The following is an 18,178-nucleotide window of genomic DNA, read 5'->3' as shown; positions in this document are numbered from 1 at the left end:
CCAAGAACGGCCCCACACTTGTTTCCATCGCCTTTTGGGGCAACAGACCACGGCGCACAATGCAGCCAGACCTGCCACACTAAGGGGGACTGGCCGTACTGGTGCCGCTTGAGCCCCTGGGGCTCTGCACCCAAACCCGGCCGTTCCCCGGCCGCCACGGCAGAGCACCTTCGCGGCCTTAGAGGCCAGCCGCGCCCGCCAGAGCCCCCTGAGGCGAAGGGGGCGTGTCTCCGCACACGCGCCCTGCGGGTAAAGTTCGTGGAGGGTGCCTAACGGTCAGCGCGCGCCTAACGGTCAGCGCGTGCATAACTGCGCGCCTCGCCTCCCGGCGCCATGGCGGACGTACTCGAGTCGCTGGAGTCTTGCTTGGAGCAGCACATCCCGGCCGAGACCCTCGCCGAGGTGAAGCGGATCCTCTACGGGGGCGAGGCAAGGTGCGCTGCTAAGGCGGGCTGCCTCCCTCTCCCCCGCGGGGGGTGACCTGTCTCCTTCCCCCCCCTCGGTCTCCGCGGGGACGCCCGGCCTGGCAGTGAGGGGAAAGGAGTTTATTTGAGGACAGGTGTGCAGAGCCCAGGGCTGGGCTGAAAGGAAGATGAGAGCCTGTGGTGTTGGTAGTGATGCGGTGAGGTTAGGCTGTGGGGAGAAAACTGGGGTAGTTAAACTGGGGATGTAACCCGAGTTTGGGAAGCAGAGTGATAGTGTGAGGTGGCTGCCTGGAATGAACAGCCTGAGCCAGGATAGTTTTGAGGGGTGTTTGGGGAGGCTGTGCCTTTGGGGTGAGGGAGCTGCAAAAGTATGGATCTGCTGAGGAAAAATACATTGGGGGAAAGTGTAACGTGAGGGGTGGCAGATGAAGTGTGTAGGTATGTGATCCTTGATTTCTGAAGCAAGGTAACAGTGTCTGGAAATCACAATTCTGGAGGAGGACACAGCAGTTTTCTGCCATGGAGGACAGTAGTGAGATTTGCATGTGACCTGGCTATTGCCCGACTGTTCTCTTGTCTGATAGCTGTGCTTGGGCGCGTGGGAGCTTGGGTGTCTCTGCCAGGGGTGGGAGGCGTTTGTGATATGTTTGATCCATTGCATTCAGAGCAGAGAAGGAGAACATCTCATCTTGAAATACCTTTTTTTTCCCCTATTCTATCTAGAAAACTTGATTTGCCAGCTGCTGCTCTATCTGCAGCTCAGGAAAGAGATTTTGAGCTACGAGGCTATGGATTTGAAGCTGCTCCAGAGCAATTGCGAAGGCCACGTATTGTTCGAGTAGGACTGGTACAAAATAAAATTCCCCTTCCCACAGACACAGCTGTGGCAGTCCAGGTACACAAACTGGGATCTGGGCTGTTTGTGTGTAATTTGTCTTCTCCTGGCTTGAGAAATAACGTGCTTCAGCTGTTCATGTTAGAAGTTTACCATGAAACATCTGGTGATTGTCTGGCAATTATAGGACCCATCACTGTCTTACAGCATACTGTAAGAAATTCATGTGACACGTTTGGTTTTATTGTTTCTCAGACACATCTTCTGTGTCATGTTTACCTAGTGAATTGTCCAACCTGTTTGCAGTATCTCCAAAGCTAAATATTTTGTCACTGATTTTGTATATGAAGTCCTTTGCCTCTAAAATGAAACACAAAATCATTTACCTGAAATCAAAAGAAACAGCCACTCATGGTAACCACAGGTGCAGTTCTTGATTTAATTGAGAAATGTTCCATTATAGGAAAATCCATTAGAGTAAACACAGATTAATAAAGTTGTGTTCATTATTCTTTGTACAGCAGTAAACAAAATCTTATTACAACCTGACTGTCATCTCCTAACATCTTGGATGCAAAAGCACTGAGGTGATGTATATTGAAATAGCCTCCTAAAGGTAGCTTAAAAAAAGTGAAAGAAAATACCCACATTTATAAAATCTCTTGAAGTAGTAGTTTTGTACAGTGACAGGACAGAACATTTCTGGAGTAATTTGTTTTGGAAAGATTGCCCATCACACCTGCAAGTAATTTATTCAGTGTATGGATGAAGTTTGTGGATTCTTTGTAGCATCTGTTAAAAAGACTACAAGTTATGTTAATGATTTTATCTTATAAATGACTAGTTAACTGTTTCTGTAAATCAGTGTACAGTTGTTGAGTTCGTAGGTCAGGGTTAGCTTGTCTTGGTGTAATGTTTGGGTTTTTTAATTGACCCCTAAAAGTATCAGTGTGAATTGCTACATACATGCTTACCTTTAAGTAGAATGCTCAAGAAAAAAGCATTTTGAAACAATGTTTTCTGACTAATAAATGCTTTGACTTTTTCTTCCTAATAATCATGTATTTAGCTCTTTGGATGGTGGGATTCAGAAAACAATTCAGAGTTACTAACTTCTAGAGCATATCCAAGATCCGCATGTGTGTGCAGGATTTGGAGATGACCAAGGAAATGGACTGTCCTTACCTCATATTTAAGATTCTGAGTACTTGACTTTGAATTCAGGTTTACATAACATCATTCTGTAGGTTGTTCATGATGAGCAGCATAATTATTTTTTTTGCTGATTCTGTTAAGATTTTTTAGCTATTTGCAAGTCAGTCAGCAGTGAGTTGCCATATACTTAAATGTTGTAACCATGGAATTAAAATTCCATTGAATTTCTTTCTCTATTTTTGGCAGCTAAATGCTTTCAAAAATTTGTATCTAACTCTTATTGTCAGTGCTCAGGAATGATAACTTCTCGAGTTATTCCCCCTGAAAGAAATGGGACTAAGTATAGAACAAGATAAATCTAATGTGAACAAAGCTTGTAAAAACAGGCTATTAATATACAAGTGAGTTGGAACATACAGCTTTAATAGCGTGACACTTCTCGCAATCAGGTTGCTGCATTGCACAGACGAATTGAGGAGATTGTGGAAGTAGCTGCACTGTGTGGGGTCAACATAGTTTGTTTCCAGGAGGCATGGAGTGAGTATTTTCTGTGATTCCTTCTAGGTTGTCAGAGGGCAAGTTCCTTCTATTTTAACAGGTATCCTGTGATAGAAGTATGTCTTGCACGTAAGCAGCAGAGATCTTCCAAGATAAACCAGTTGACTTTACTGATTTTCTTTTTAAGGGAAAAAAAAACCAGTTAGCAGAACTGTATGGAGGGTATATGTGAACTCTGATATATTGAAGACTGATGTATGCTGCAACAGTGATATTTTTTGGTGTGCTGCTTTGCATCATCCTTTCTTCATTTTTCTTTTCCTAAAACTTCAGGTTTTTTCTAGACAAGCTTTAAAGTTTAAAAATTTAATTTTAATTAAATTGGAGTCGTTGAGGCTTAATAGATGCCAAAACCAAAAAGAGTTGTGAAAACAGGATGTTTACAGAAAGTGTTTGCTAGTGACTGGGTTCTTTTTGTATTTTTACCTCCAGGAAAGCCTTCACTAAGTTTATTCTTTCTTTTCTGCTTTGCTCTGTTTGGGTCCAGAACTACATGCCCTTGCTAAAAATATTTTTAAATAGCTTTTTGCCTTTAAACAATGGAAACTGTTGAATCAGTCTTAAGTGTTTAATTTATCTGTATTCATGCAAACAATGTGTATTTTGAGTGATATGAACACTCCTATAAATTTTGACTTGCATTGGTGTTTTCCAGCCATGCCCTTTGCTTTTTGTACAAGAGAGAAGCTTCCTTGGATTGAGTTTGCCGAGTCAGCAGAGGATGGGCCAACAACAAAATTCTGTCAAGAGGTGAAAAAACCCCAACCAAGCAAAAAGACACTCAGACACCCCACATCCAGCCTCTAGCCCCAACCCATAAGTGCCACTGCTTTTCTGGTTTCTTCTTTATGTACCAGTCACATACCAGTGAGAAAACAGAAATAATCAAAAATACATTGCTGTCTTGCTTGATAAATAACATGATAGTGCGTGAAGTAGAAATAGATGACAATTATGCTCAATATTTATTTTTTTAAACTACTTTGCCTTTGTAGACTGTCTTGTACCATGGAAGGCAGATGAAATTCCCATTTAATTATTGCTGAATTGTATAAGGAAGGATGATTATTCATCCAAATATTTTAAATTTTCATTTAAAAGGTGTTTCTTGCCTAGGAAGATGAGCATTAAACCATGCTTGTATGAAGGTGTGAGAATAATAGCCTATTCTGAACAGGGAACACTTTCACACAAATCTTTTGCATCTCCTTGTGAAGTGACACAAAGTATAGGGGGCTTTTTATGGACCCAAGGATATTTGTTATTGTCTGTCTGGCTCTTATTTTGCCAGACACTGTTAATTGCAAGGGTGACAGAGTTTATTTTTGGGTTTTTTTGTTTGGCAACTATTCTTTTTAATAAGGAATATAATTTATTTTCTTTTATGAGTGATTGGAACAACAGAAGGCTGTTTGGATGTCAAATTTGCCCAGATATGCGCTGACCTATTAAGTTTTTGTAGACAGCAATTCTTTAGTCTGATCTAGGGCAAGTGTGGTGTTGCATCTCACTGTGGAATTAATGACACTATGGAAGCTCAGAAAAATAAAAGCGAGAGAAGAAGGAAGAGACTCTGCTAGTAAACCAGCAGTCAGAAGTTGATATATTTTTCACTCACACATGTTATTTAACTTTTACAGTTAATGTGTAATACCATTTTACATTTCCTTTTTTCTTTTTCTCACTCTACCCCATCTTTTTGCAAGTAACATTTTTCAGCTAGTCGTGGTGTCTTTCTGGTATGCCACACATGTGGTATGTACTACCAGAATGGAAGAATGGGATGGGATCTATCTCCTCTTGCATCTGTGAACAGATACAAGCATGACTTCATAGTTTGACCATTGCTGTTAGGTACAGTACATACCAACGTCCTGTTGGTACGTTTCTAGTTCAAGCATTCAGGTGGTAAACTCTCTGTGATGTATTATCTTCGATGAAGAAACTGTGGTGATGTGGGCATGGCAGTGTGGCATACTTGATAACAGAGTAATGTATGAGGTGAAAACTTTTCATAATCCTCCTGTATGAACAAATAATTAAAATAATTACTGCAGGCTTATGTATAATAGAAGAATTATGCTCATTTTTATAGCTGGCAAAGAAATACAATGTGGTTGTGATATCTCCGATTCTGGAGCGAGATGAAATACATGGGGGAACTCTGTGGAATACTGCAGTGGTCATTTCTAATTCTGGAGCTATCCTTGGCAAAAGTAGGAAAAATCACATTCCCAGGGTTGGAGATTTCAATGAGGTAAGCTGCAGTATTATGATTATCAAGCTAGTCTCACTTTGCAGCTCTTGTTCATGTCAGCATGTGTTGTATCAGAGACATATTGTCAGGAAACGTACTTATTTCTAGAAAATGTTGTTAAGTGTCAAATCAGGTCTTTTCTCAGATGAAATTATAGTAAGTTAATTTATCAATAAAGAATGACGACTCTTAAAGGACAAATAATACTGAGACTTCATCATGTACTCTTCTTTGGCTTGATGGAGACTGCAAAAGTATCAAGGATCTTTAAAAAACTAAACTCTGGAAGTCGTAGCTTTGTTAGCTGTGTATGATTGGCTTGACAGTTTTTGCATGTTGAACTTACTTGGAAGGCAGCGGTTCAGGTTTGAGCATTATTTATGGTTTTGATCTCTGTTTCTCTGTGTGGTTGTCCTAGAAATGACAGTTCTTTTGCTTATGTTTCTTTGAGCAGAATCCCTTAATTCATTATGTTCTGACTGAATAGCTGTTTTCCAGCATCTTCTGTTTACTAATCACATTACTTCCACAGAAGCCCCCAGCAGTTTTTAGGCTGTCTTCCATAATCAGTTTCAGAAACTGAACTGGTAGTAAAGGCAATGTCAGAAGAAAACAGGTAGTTCTGAAATGTGTTTATCCATCCATAGAATCATCACAAGCAGAAAGATCAGGATTAAAAATTAACCAGAGTCTAAAAATACATTGTCTTACCTAACTAAATCTCGCCTTGTCAACTAAAGTGAGTGATTGAGAGGCATTTTTGCTATGCACTGGGGTTTATGTACCTGCAGTTGCTTTTGTTCCCTATCTGAATGTTCCAGTCACTAAACTGAGGCTTCAGAATCCAAACTGCTTTTTTAACTTGAAAAGTTTTTTTTTATGTCTTGAAACTTGGTGTTCAAAGACCTCTGGAAGTTTTGATCTGGGCTAGCAGACCTGATCAGACTGATTTGTGTTCTTCAGAGGAGGCTGTTAATAGGTTTCTACACAATGGATTTCTGGCACAGGCCTGTCAGTCAGCAGTGTTGACTTCTATCTTTAACAATTATTTGGATGTTTAATATTATTTTGTCAGATCTGTCTTCTAGATAGCAAAACAGTAACTAGCAAATACATAGACAATATAAGGACTAATAAAAATTAATTTTGATTACTTTCAATGCTCTTGATTTGATCCTTGTGTAATCAAACAAAAATGAAACCCCATTGCTGATGTCTTTCAGTTTTCCAGACAGTATTTTGTAGAGCATCAACAGATTCAAAAAGAAAATAGTTTTACTTTTCCATGTTAAGTGTATAAAGAGTTTCAGTAAGAGTTTTGCATGATTCCTAAAACGAGTTAGATCGTGTAATCCTAATAGACAGAATTATCACAAAACTGGCAATCTATTTATATCTTGCAGGTACACTATATTCATATTTCTTGCTTTATCTCCTTCCTTATAGAAGCAAGTACTATTTACCCAAACAGTGCTGTCTCTTTGGCTCATTTTGTTAGCAAAACATTAAGTTCATTCTTCTGAGCCAAGCAGTTCTGATAAAGGGACTTTAAAAGTGCCTACAGACTACTTCATGGAAGGACTATGCTCATCTCTGTTACTTTAATGTTAGTTTCCTTAACAACAAAGTTAACCCCCAAGGAAAGGTTGAATTTTAAATTCTTTTTTGTAGATTGTTTCTGTAGAGCAGAGAGGGAAAGGAGGCTTGTTAAAATCACCCTAGTTGAATTGGTGAGAACTGAATGGAAAGGGGAAAGTTATTGGTCTGTAACCTATTCAGCCATGTGTGGGAGGGCATATAAATAAACAAAAATCAATCCTTGAGACATCACAGTTTGTTGCTGTGGAGATGATTGTGACCTCTGGTGAGGAATAAAGAAATAAGAACTGATGAATACCCTAAAGCAACAGCATTTTTGTTTTTCTTCTCCTATTGTAATAAAAGAAAACTGAGAATAGAAGAAAAAATGGAAACACATTCAATAAGTGGAATTGTTTTGAAGAAAGATTGTATGAGTGTCCACCACATGGTGTGTTCTCTACAGACATGAAAGGAGATAAAATCAGTGCCCAAGGGACTGTGCAAATTCATGAGACCTCATAATAAATAACAAACATGAGATGTCACATATACTGGGCATACTGAACCTCTATTCCCTGGATTCAGAGGATGATCCCTTTGTGTCTGTCGTGCCATTCGCCTACACTTTGGTGAGGCCCTGGTTTGTTCCTTGGCTGTAACTGCTCGGTTTAGGCCTGATGTGGTGGTCTTCCTTCAAGACCTATGGCAGGGGTTGTTAAAATGGATAGATAGTTTCAATAATAAGGTAATTGTTTTATAACATGCCTTTCTTATATGATAAGAGGCACATCCCATTTGGTCAAGCTGATTAGTTATGTACGCTGCTGTTCCGTTTCCAAGATCGTCACAGAAGTATTATTAGGAATAAGTCTGGCTGCTCTGCAACTTTTGCACTCCCTTGGTATCCACAATCATTTTATTAGGGATGTTGGGTAGCATGTGCCTTTCTATTTAATTTCTTATCTGTGATTCCTTTATCAATGACTGTCTAATCCCTTCTGAACCTGGTGATCTATCTGCTTTCACAAGCAGATTTCCTGTGCAGTGCCTGCTGCATGAAATAGTTACTTTGGTTGAAAACAAGAGTGTCATTTCAGTCAACAGACAGTACTGCTGCTGCTTTCTTTTTTCTGTATTTGTCTTATCCACTGCCTTTGTATTTTTGCCAGTCTCATTCATAACATTGCCTTCAGCCTTCTGTTTGCAGATTGAAGAGCCTTTTTAATTTCTTCTCACCAGGGAGCTGCCCCATCCCCTTCATTGTTTCAGTGGCCTTTGTTTATCCATCTCTAGTATATCCTTACTGATATGCAGACACTGAAATTGCCCAGAGTACTCAAGCCATGGGCACACAGAATTTTTATAAAACAGAAAAATTATGCTCTCTGTTACGTTTCAATACCCTTCCTATAGATGTCTGAGATTTTCTTGGGTTTTTTAACTACCACTGAACAGTAAGCAGGCACCTGTTAGTGACTCCACACAGGCCCTTTCTTGTATCTGTAAGAATAATTTCTGTACGTTTCACTTAGAATATCCCTGTGAATGTTTGCCTCTCTTGCTTCTTTGACAGTGGCCTATCCTCTTCAACAGTGCTCTTTACAGGAACCAGTGCCTTTCTAATTGTTTAGAAATGCTCAGCATGATGAGATGAAAGTTCACAGCATATGGTAAATGGGATCTTTTAGGCCAACAGTTAGCTCCAGTTTCTTTAAGGAGTGTTCCCTAGATTTATCCTGTAATTTTCCTGCTGGTAGTTTCAGGCCTTGTATTTGTTTAGAGCAATAGGCATACAGGAAATTTAAATAACCGATCACAGCTACACACTGATACTTCCTTACAGCATTAATAAAGTTACTGCAAGGTGTGACATAACAGTTGAATGCAAAGGCATTTTGTTCTTTAAACAGTGTTCACCATCTCTCTCTTTAATCAGAATCAAAAGTTTGTGATGACAGGAAAATTGTCTTATGTGTTGAAAGTACTGAGAGGTCCCTAAAGTTTCTTTAATCTCTTAAGAGATTCTTAAGTGAATCTCTTAATGCTAGAAACTTCTACAAAAGCTTAATAGAAGTGTTTATATCAAAGTCAGACAGTTCTTAGGTATAGTGAAGGGAAACAGAAAGGGACTTGAATTTGATCTCAGCAGCCTGGGCATTCCACTTTTTGCTATATACCCATTACACTGCAGGCAATGTACTAAATGAAAGGTGGTGTTCTCACTCCTCATCTAATGACTTGAAGCTGGGAATCAGAAATGGTGAAGTGTGAAAGCAACATTGGAGGTAGGTACTTCTTTTCACTTTTGTAATAAGTCTGCATTTGTGGGATTTTTGTTTGTTTGTTTGTAGTCTACTTACTATATGGAAGGAAATACAGGACACCCAGTCTTTCAGACGCAGTTTGGAAGAATTGCTGTGAACATCTGCTATGGGCGCCATCACCCTCTGAACTGGCTAATGTTTAGTATGAATGGAGCAGAGATCATCTTTAACCCTTCAGCCACTATCGGAACACTCAGGTAAAATACAAAATCATTTAGGCCCTTGCACGCTTTCTGGCTTAACTGAACCACTGTGCCCCTTGCTGGGGCCTCAGGGGAACCTTGCTGAGGTCTTGGAATCTGAAGTATCGTTTTTGTTTTGCCTTTCACAAAGGAATCTGCATTCTTCTCCCTCTGGAGTTTTGGGCTACCAGTCTGCTTGTAGCCACTAACTCTCTTCCAGAACTTTAGTTATACATCTGCAGGCCTTGGGTCTCTGAGACTGAGTTAATCAGTGTCCAGCTGGTGTTTTGAAAACTAATGAGAGTTTATTTAGATTATCAATGTATAACAGATATAATAAGCAGTAATAGGCTGTGATAATTTAAAATAAGGCTTAGCTTGCCAGCCTGCATCGTCCACCTAGGAGCCAGTAAGTATAGTATCAGCTTGCAGTTTTCAGAGCCAAGCTGAGAAACAATTTTCTCAGAAACGTTTTTTTTTAAACTGTTGGCAATTTTGTGATTATCAGGCCTCTTGTGATTATCAGGCCTCTTAAACGAGACTGAGCCAGTGTAAATTGTTTCCTTTGAGATTAATTTTCTGCAGATTGACATTAATTGCACCCTACTGACTTCGATTTCCTAAAAGAAAAAAGAAAACCACATGGATTAGATCTTGAATATTCTTTCCCTCTATGTTCTCAGCATCAGTCACATTTCAATATAACAACCTTTGAATGTACCATGTTTCCAAAGCACTGTCTGACATGGGCTGTGTATTGCTGCTATATGTGATCAATATAAAATAACTGCATTTGGGGGGGCTGGGGAGGGGTCTTTCTTTAGGTAGAGACCTTGTAGGAATGGTTTCAGTGGTTCTTTATACCACTCTTCTTGACAAAATCGCCATTCTTCCATCCTTACTGTGTTCTATTCTTTGTCATTATACCAAATAGTTTCAAATTCCAAATTAGACTGTTTGTGCATTGAGGTGTGGGATTCCAGAATGTGTCTACATATCAGCTTAATACACAGTAGAGAATCTGCCATTTTTTTCTTTTTTTTTTTTTTCTCTTTCCTGCTTTTTTGGTTTGGATTTTTTCCCCCTTTTTTTCCCCTGGTAACAGTAGGCTCTGAAAACTAATTTAGTAAATTTAGTATTGTATAATATTTACATACGTGTGACTGAGGAAGTGATGGTAGTTTATGCTTAATTATAAATGTTAATATTTTAAAAACCTTTTCAGTATAAGTGGTTAGCTTTGTATGGCTGGGAGGGAAGTCTGGTGTTGAGGAGTTCTTTGGAACAAAAACATTTCCTTTGTGAGTTAAAAAAAAATATGTTTTGGGCTATCTGAGCTGTCTTTCAGTTTCCAGCTGCAAATATAAGTTTTAGGAAGCTAATGGGAGCATATTATTACTGATGATATTTTAATACAAGTACAACATCCATTAGCAAACAAAAAAAAAAAATACTGATCTCTTTATAATGCTAAAAACTTTCTCATTTCTTTCCCTTCAGCTGGGCTTGTGTGCACAGACTAATTGCAGAATACTTTCATTTTAATTTCTTTAAACCCAGAGGAAGAGATTTTCCCAGTTGGAGTTTGTAAACAAAGTATGAAATGTTCAGGCAATATAGACTTGTTAACTGGGTATACAGGTCAATAAAATAATTATAAATGTAAGAGAATTAGCTTTTTTAGCATTTTTCATTTTTTTCAGGGTTCACCTAATCCACTTTCTTTACCTGTTTAATGTAAAGTTGGATTTTTTTTTTTTTCTGTGTCTGTTACAAGATTCAAGAATATTTTAACCCAGTTAATTTTCTGAGGACATTGAGCATTCATAAAAAGATAAAAATTATGAAAAAACAGATAAGAGGCAAAACACTTTCATACCTACAGATGGTGCAGATATGTTTACAATGTATTGTAAATTTACCATGTGTTTACTATCCTGGAGAGTAGAACTGTAGTTTAGATGCAGTATTCTGTCATTCAAACTGCCTTTAATAGTTTTTGGTATTAAAGAGAATTCAGATTGCGTAATATTGGAAAAAGTCCTTTGAAAAGAGTTCAATGAATGCACGATGCTTTTGGGGCATTTATGTCACTAGTAGAATAATATTTGTGCTGTTTGTCCACTTATAGCCCATTAACAGGAGAGCAAACAGAAATTACCCTGTTGTCATACAGCACTTCATTGGTACTTCGGGTGCTTCAGGCTCTCCTAATTATTGGCTTTCACTTGATTGTTTTTAAGCATATAATTTTTATTGCAGGAAGAGGACTCTTGAGGCCCATGTGAAAACTGTCTCTGGGGTCGCTTCTTGGCTGCAGCCTTTTTTTTCCTGCCTCTCTTCTGTGAAATTGTAATTTGCTGGCGCTTTTCAATAAAATCCCTTTTTCTTAGAAGAGCTGGCTGCCAGATTCAAAGCAATTGAGAAAAGAGGCAATAAACCAAATGTTTTCAATCAGTCCAATGACCATCTCTTAAGATTCTTGAGCCTGACTGGGAGATTAATGAGTTGGATGCTTGCAACCTTGTCTTGGTACTCAGAATCTGGCAGATAGGTGCTGTCACAGTAGTGTATAAATCATATCACCTTTGTTTTGGAGCTCTGAGTACTTCCAGACCTCCTATTAATGAGTCTGATCCCTGTGTATCAAACTATTTAATAAAAACAGACTTTCAGCTTTAAACATGAGTCAGAATTGAAATTTCCTTTGGGAAAGAGGTAGAGGCTTGTAAGAGAAGGAATTCTTTGTTCCTCACTTCTCAGTTCTTGGTTTTATGTAAACTTAGTGATTAGTTTAACAGATAATTACTGGGAAGTTATCAGGATGCTTTTCTTGAACATGCTTGCTTTTTCATCAGCTCACTATGGGAAAATGACTTACTGGTAAGTGCTATGAACTCTGCAACAACATAAGTAGGAAATTTCAGTGGAAAAGCCTTTTTCTTTTTCCTCGTTTTTATTATTCCTGTGACTTTTTTTTTTGCCTTTTTTTTTTCCCCATTCACTGCTGCAAAAGCCTCTCCTGGACCATTTTGGGGATAAAGGAGATGACTTGTATCTCTTAAAGCTTTGCCGCAGAATGATGTTCAGTATATTGAAAGTTAATGGAATGTGAAATCAGATGTGTAAATTCTTTGTGTAATTTGGAGAGTAAAACATTTTACACTTTATTGCTTTGAAAACTTTGACAGGTGTTTGTTTTTTCCCCCACGGTGAAGCCAGGATACTTAGGAGAGTTGTTTATACCTATATTTGAGCAGAAAATAATTGTAGTGCTTGGTTGGATCTGTGGAGAGATTTTGATTGTAAAAGCAAGATCAGTCTTAGTGGCTAACTTGGCTTCTTTATACAGTGTGAGACAGTCATCATCTAAATTTAACTCTGAAGCAGACAAGCAGTAAATATCTGCCGCCTCTTTTGTGTATTGCAGCGAGTCGCTGTGGCCAATTGAAGCAAGAAATGCTGCCATAGCTAATCACTGCTTTACATGTCCCATCAACAGGGTCGGAACGGTACGTATCTTCACTTGATTTCAATTCATAATTTAGGGATTGTAGTATGAGGTAATTCAAGGTAATGAACTGAATAGCACTAGAGTGCATAGATGCCTCTACTGTCTAACTACAGTATTGGTGTGTTTAATATAATCTTAAGATGGACAGTGGTAAAGTGAGTGAGAGTTGCCTTGTTGCTGGCAGCCCACTTTTTGGTTCTGGCTGTTGTTGAATTGCTCCCTTTGTAATAGGCACCCTCCCTTTTGCTAACCCTTCTAGTTTCTACAGTGGTATCAGTATTATTTTTGACAAAATGACTGAAAACCAAATATATCCTCAAGTCAGTGGTACACAACTGGTTGCAGCCGTACAGATACTACCCCTTTCTTGAAATTCTATGAAATGAAAATTAATATTGCACACTATAGATTGTTGTTGCCTTTAGATTAGTCCAAATAGTCCACATGGGTGTTTTTTTATGAGCTTCTCTGTAAAAATTCAGATGTGTTCTTACCGTTACGTGAATACATTTGCCACTTGTGATCTGGAAATATATGTTCTTTTGCCTCTTCTTCAGGATATGAAACTGATACGAGGCATGTTACCCAAAGCATATGAACAACAGGCAGTGATATAAAAAACAAATCTTTTTTTCTAGCCTCTTTATTATGGAAACTAGGCCCCTCTGATGAATCCCTTTAGAGAGAGTGCTGATAGCACACCAGAAAAAAATCTTAATAGATTTATATAAACTACTATACTAAATATTGTAGACTAGCAAGGAGTTGTTGAATGAAATGGAATTGTACTGCCACCTACAGACTCCTTTTATTTCACAGGAATACTACAAAAATGCCTTTACTTCTGGAGATGGTGGAAAAGGTAAGTTCAGAAATCACATTTAATGGCTGCTAATAATTGTTAACTAGAAAGTCTGAAGAAACTATAGCTCTCCTGCAAGTGTCTAACCCATGAAAGTTATGCTAGCTAGCAACTGCTTTACTTCAGGCTGCTGTTTTGTAAGATGAAGAAAAGTAGCACTTCCTATGAAAGGTGGTGGTACCATGCTATGTACTCGACAGAAGTTCATATGGAAGGTTTCTGTGTAATTTCAGAAGACTAAGTTTTGGAGTCAGTGTAGTATTGTAGGATTGGAAGACAGAAATCACACAAATTAGCCTGTGTTGTCAGTGCATGCAGGCGTTTTATATGTAGTTTTAAGATTATTAACAGCAGCAGGCCTAGCCTGAATACCTGGCCAAGTCATTTTGCCCCATTTCACAGATTTGCTGGAATTTAAGGAAGACTGCTCAAAGAGCATTCCCAAAGAAGAGCATGAAACTTACTTGTATGTTGAAATGTTATGATTTGACCTATGAGAACCATAACAACTTCTGACCTAATCTGGTGTGGGCCTGAGCCTTTTGAAGCTATTTTTGGAGCTAAGTGTTTATAGCAGCTGCATCAAAAAGACCAATGGTATCCATTGTGTAGCAGTGCAACAGATGTGGCTGGGTTTTGGCACAACTCAAGAGTTGTGCAATATGAAGTAAGATTTCTTTTTTTTTCTTTTTTTTCCTTCCCCCATGCATCAAATCCCAGTGTTTTCACTTCTGACTTGGTATTGAAAATGAAATGGGTGCATCTCTCTCTGCTGTTTTGGACATGTGTGATTTGACAATTAGAATTCATTTAAATTCTAAATAAAAAAAAAACCAATGAAAGCAAAGCCTTTCTTTTAGTTCAGAGACATAATGATGGGAAATCACAATAACACGTTATTTAAAAGGCAGTGCAGTGAGGTGTTTTCCTGTTAATTCCATCTCTGTGAAAGCTGTACCCTGCATGAAAGCAACTACTGGTCAAAATGGCAGTTACCTTAGGATTGTGCTGTGACTCCTCAGGATATCTTGCTCACAGTGCGTGAGCAACCTCAAGAAATTGAGCCAGGTGTTATGCTAAGTTACATACATGTTTGCAGATGGTTGTAAATGTGGTGGGGTTTTTTTAATTTTTCTTGAAGCACACCATGACTTTGGCCATTTCTATGGCTCAAGTTACGTAGCTGCACCAGATGGCAGTAGGACTCCTGGACTCTCTCGCACTCAGGATGGACTTCTGGTAGTAGAGATGGATCTAAATCTTTGCAGGCAAGTCAGTGACAAATGGAATTTTAAGGTAAGCCTGCTTATAAAGAAACAAATTTATGTATGATACTAGAATGAACACGCTTTCATAATGGTCATATAGTCTTAGACTAGTTAAAAGGAAGCTGCCTTTTTTAACAGTCCCGAACTTGAATTGTTGAACTAATTTCGCAGGATGTTCTGGAGGCCAAAGGCATAAATGGATTCAGAAAAGTAATAGCCAAATTCAGGAAAGCTAGGCCAATAGATTTTAAATGAAAAACAGACTTTGGTCCTAAAATGTGGATTTCCAGGCACTCTAAGTACATAGGTACATAGGTGTTTTTCACTGAGCTGAGATGGGCCTTTGATTTGCCCTAATGGTAATTCTTTACATTCTTACAGGCCTTAATTTCAGGTTTTGTACAGTTCAGTGAAAACTTAGAACCACAAGAATCTTTGAGCTTGTGAAAACTTTCTGTGCACAAGCTTCTTGTAGCATTAACTCCCTGAACTTGTGGACGTGTTGAAGCCATAGAGAAAGAGCTGTGTACAGTCATCTCTGAATCATCCTAACACACTTTTGAATTAACCTACATCAGATCAGGATGACTTCAACTCTCTCTACCTGGCTTTAGCAAACTTATTTCTAATTAATTTTTTCATTCTGAGATAAAGCTAATTTGGATCATCTGTCCTGAGGGTGTAATTTGTTTTAATTTGTCCAGCAGTGATGCTGGTTTAAGAAATTGCCAACTCAACACTGCAGTTTGACTTTTCAGTTGTGCCAGTACAAGCTCTGTGGGGTGCTGTTCTATACTGGTTTAGTGCAGTGAACCTTTTTCTCCATGTGTCGTCGTCGTGGTTGTGGTCGTGTCCCATGTCGTGTGTCGTCGTCGTGTTCCCCCCCCCCGCCCCGCAAACAAACCATGCTCTTCTTTTAATCTGATCAAGTTTATGATAGGCCCCACAGATATTCTGTTGGAACAACAAAGGTGGCAAGCAAAGGGAGAAAAGATATGTCAACTTCTTAAATAGGCTTTGTTGATGAAGAGAACATTTTGCTCCTGTGGAGACAGGTCTTTCATTCTAGTCCTCATTACTGCTGGAGACTAGAATGTTTTCCTATACGCTCTTAAGACCAACACAATTTGAACACTAACAAAGTAGAGCAGAACTCCTGGCTAGTGACTGTCACAATATAGGTAGGTTCTTCAGTAAAATCTAGTATTTAAAATAAGTAATTATTTGCAAGGAGTGTTGATTTTTCTGTATAATGTTTTGCAAGCATTTATTTCATTGAGCTGGTTTATTTGGAACCACCTTGTGCATTACAATATAGTGTAATGTATAATGCGTTTTGATTTCAATTTGATGTAAAAATATAACTTTTCTGTGGATTTGAAATGCTTTTTTTTTTTTTAAACTTTTTAATTAAAACATAGTCATTTATTTGCTAGAGCTGAATTTCTTTGGTAGTGTTGCCAGTGCATATATAGGGACTAAAGACAAAAAGTAATTTCAGGTCGTTTTCTGGGCAGAGTCACATTTGTTATTTTACAGATGCATGTGGTAGGCACATGGTTGTGACATAGACAGAATTAAATTGTGCTGAGAGATTCCCAGGTTTTTTGAAGTCAGGCAGTCATTTAGTTTTGCTTTGCCACTGAAATCTGAGACCCTTACTGCAGAGGAGAGATTAAATATGTCAGGAAGCACACAGAGCATTGCTTATAACAGCAATACAAAGGCAAGTGCATTGGTTAGGAAAAACCAACTATAAAAGCAAAACACTCACCTTTAGCTGTTTGTATGGAATTGTTGATTTTTCTTGTCTTCAAGTTTTGTGCTTTCAGCACCTTAGTTTTATATTGATGTGGATTACTATTGTTGGTCTTTGGCACATAAGGCACAGCTGTGGCTTTTGTTTAGATGACAGGAGATATTTATTTCCTTTTCCTCTTCTTTGTGGCTAAGGCAGAGGTAGCCCTTGATATGAGGGGAATGAGGAAGTATGAAGTCATCATTTATCCACTGCAGAAAACCCTTGATAGAGAGTAGGAACCTATTTGATCTGCTCTGGTATCTGCAGTTTGCACTCGGCGATGCCTGAAAGGGACATTAAGTAGAATGGCTTTGCTAAACTTACGCTGGCAAAATAAACAAGTTGTCGCTGTTGCACGCTGGCAGGAAGGAAGTAGTTCAGCCCTCTGAGCCTAATGTTGCACTCTGCACTTCAGAAGAGGATAGTGCACTACATAAAGTGCTTGATTTCTGCCTCCTGGCTTACTGTATCGGCCAAAGCAATCATCATATTCTGTGTTATTAATAGATAAACAAAGAGCAACCCAAATACAGTAGTCAGTGGCACGTAGGCAGACTCGCTGCTGGCAACAGGCTTCATCGCTTGTCAAGAACATAGGAGGAAGACATAACTGCAAACACACTCCTTTGCTTTCATTGATGTAACTTAAAAGAGGATATTGTTGATGCATAAGAAACTAAGTCCATCTTTCACATTCAACTTTTGGCTATCCAGGATATCCAAAATAGCCTAAGTAATTAGTCAGCAGATATGACTGTCAGTGAAGGAAGGCTGCAGAGCAGAAGGTGTTAGTTTTAATGTTTTACTTTCTAGAGTGGAAGGGCACTTCTGTTGGCTTTTGGTAGATACATAGTTTTCACAGCTCTTTTCTAAAAGTATGTAAAATTAAACTAGGGCACTGGAGGTCTTGCATTTTGAGTGAATTATTATTTTACTGTTTGGGTCAGTTAAATAATATGTCATAATATTGGTTGGATATTAACATTTTTGTACTGAAGTAGCTCACTAAAAGAACTAAGCTTTGATTTTTCTTTTTCAGATGACTGGTAGATATGAAATGTATGCAGACAAGCTCACTGAAGCAGTCCAGCCTTATTTTATACCCAATATAATCAGAGAGTAAGAGACTGCATCTTGCTACAATCAAATATTACAGAACAAATTAACAGGTACTGTTAGATGAAAGCTTTACTGTGGATCACAAGTTGTTATTTTAATGTTGATTTAATTTCTTGTAACCAACTTTCAAATAATAGCATTCAAAACTGTTAAGTAAAATTGAAAAATGGCTACTTGGTTTGGGTTGTTTTTTTTTACTTACACTAATGAGTCCAAGCTTTTGTTCCTTACTAAAAATATATTGAGTAGGAACACGCCGATATAAAATTATGATATTTAGTCAGTAGTGTGTACTAT

The 18,178-nt window shown here is 38.4% G+C and overlaps 1 protein-coding gene across 1 annotated transcript; it reads left to right on the top strand.

Moving 5' to 3' along the window:
- Nucleotides 1-332: 332 nt before the first annotated feature.
- Nucleotides 333-18,052, top strand: UPB1 (beta-ureidopropionase 1). Its single transcript, XM_084271986.1, has 10 exons — nt 333-434; nt 1,149-1,320; nt 2,865-2,952; nt 3,629-3,723; nt 5,069-5,230; nt 9,163-9,332; nt 12,748-12,829; nt 13,651-13,693; nt 14,835-14,989; nt 17,802-18,052. Exons 1-10 carry the CDS (start codon nt 334-336, stop codon nt 17,883-17,885), a joined length of 1,152 nt encoding a protein of 383 aa, XP_084128112.1. The 5' UTR covers nt 333; the 3' UTR covers nt 17,886-18,052.
- Nucleotides 18,053-18,178: the final 126 nt, after the last annotated feature.

Source organism: Gallinula chloropus, assembly GCF_964237585.1.
Source record: "Gallinula chloropus genome assembly, chromosome: 17".
NCBI classification, from domain to species: domain Eukaryota; kingdom Metazoa; phylum Chordata; class Aves; order Gruiformes; family Rallidae; genus Gallinula; species Gallinula chloropus.
The sequence above is the reverse complement of the archived record's forward strand: the minus strand, read 5'-3'. Positions and strand labels throughout refer to the sequence as shown.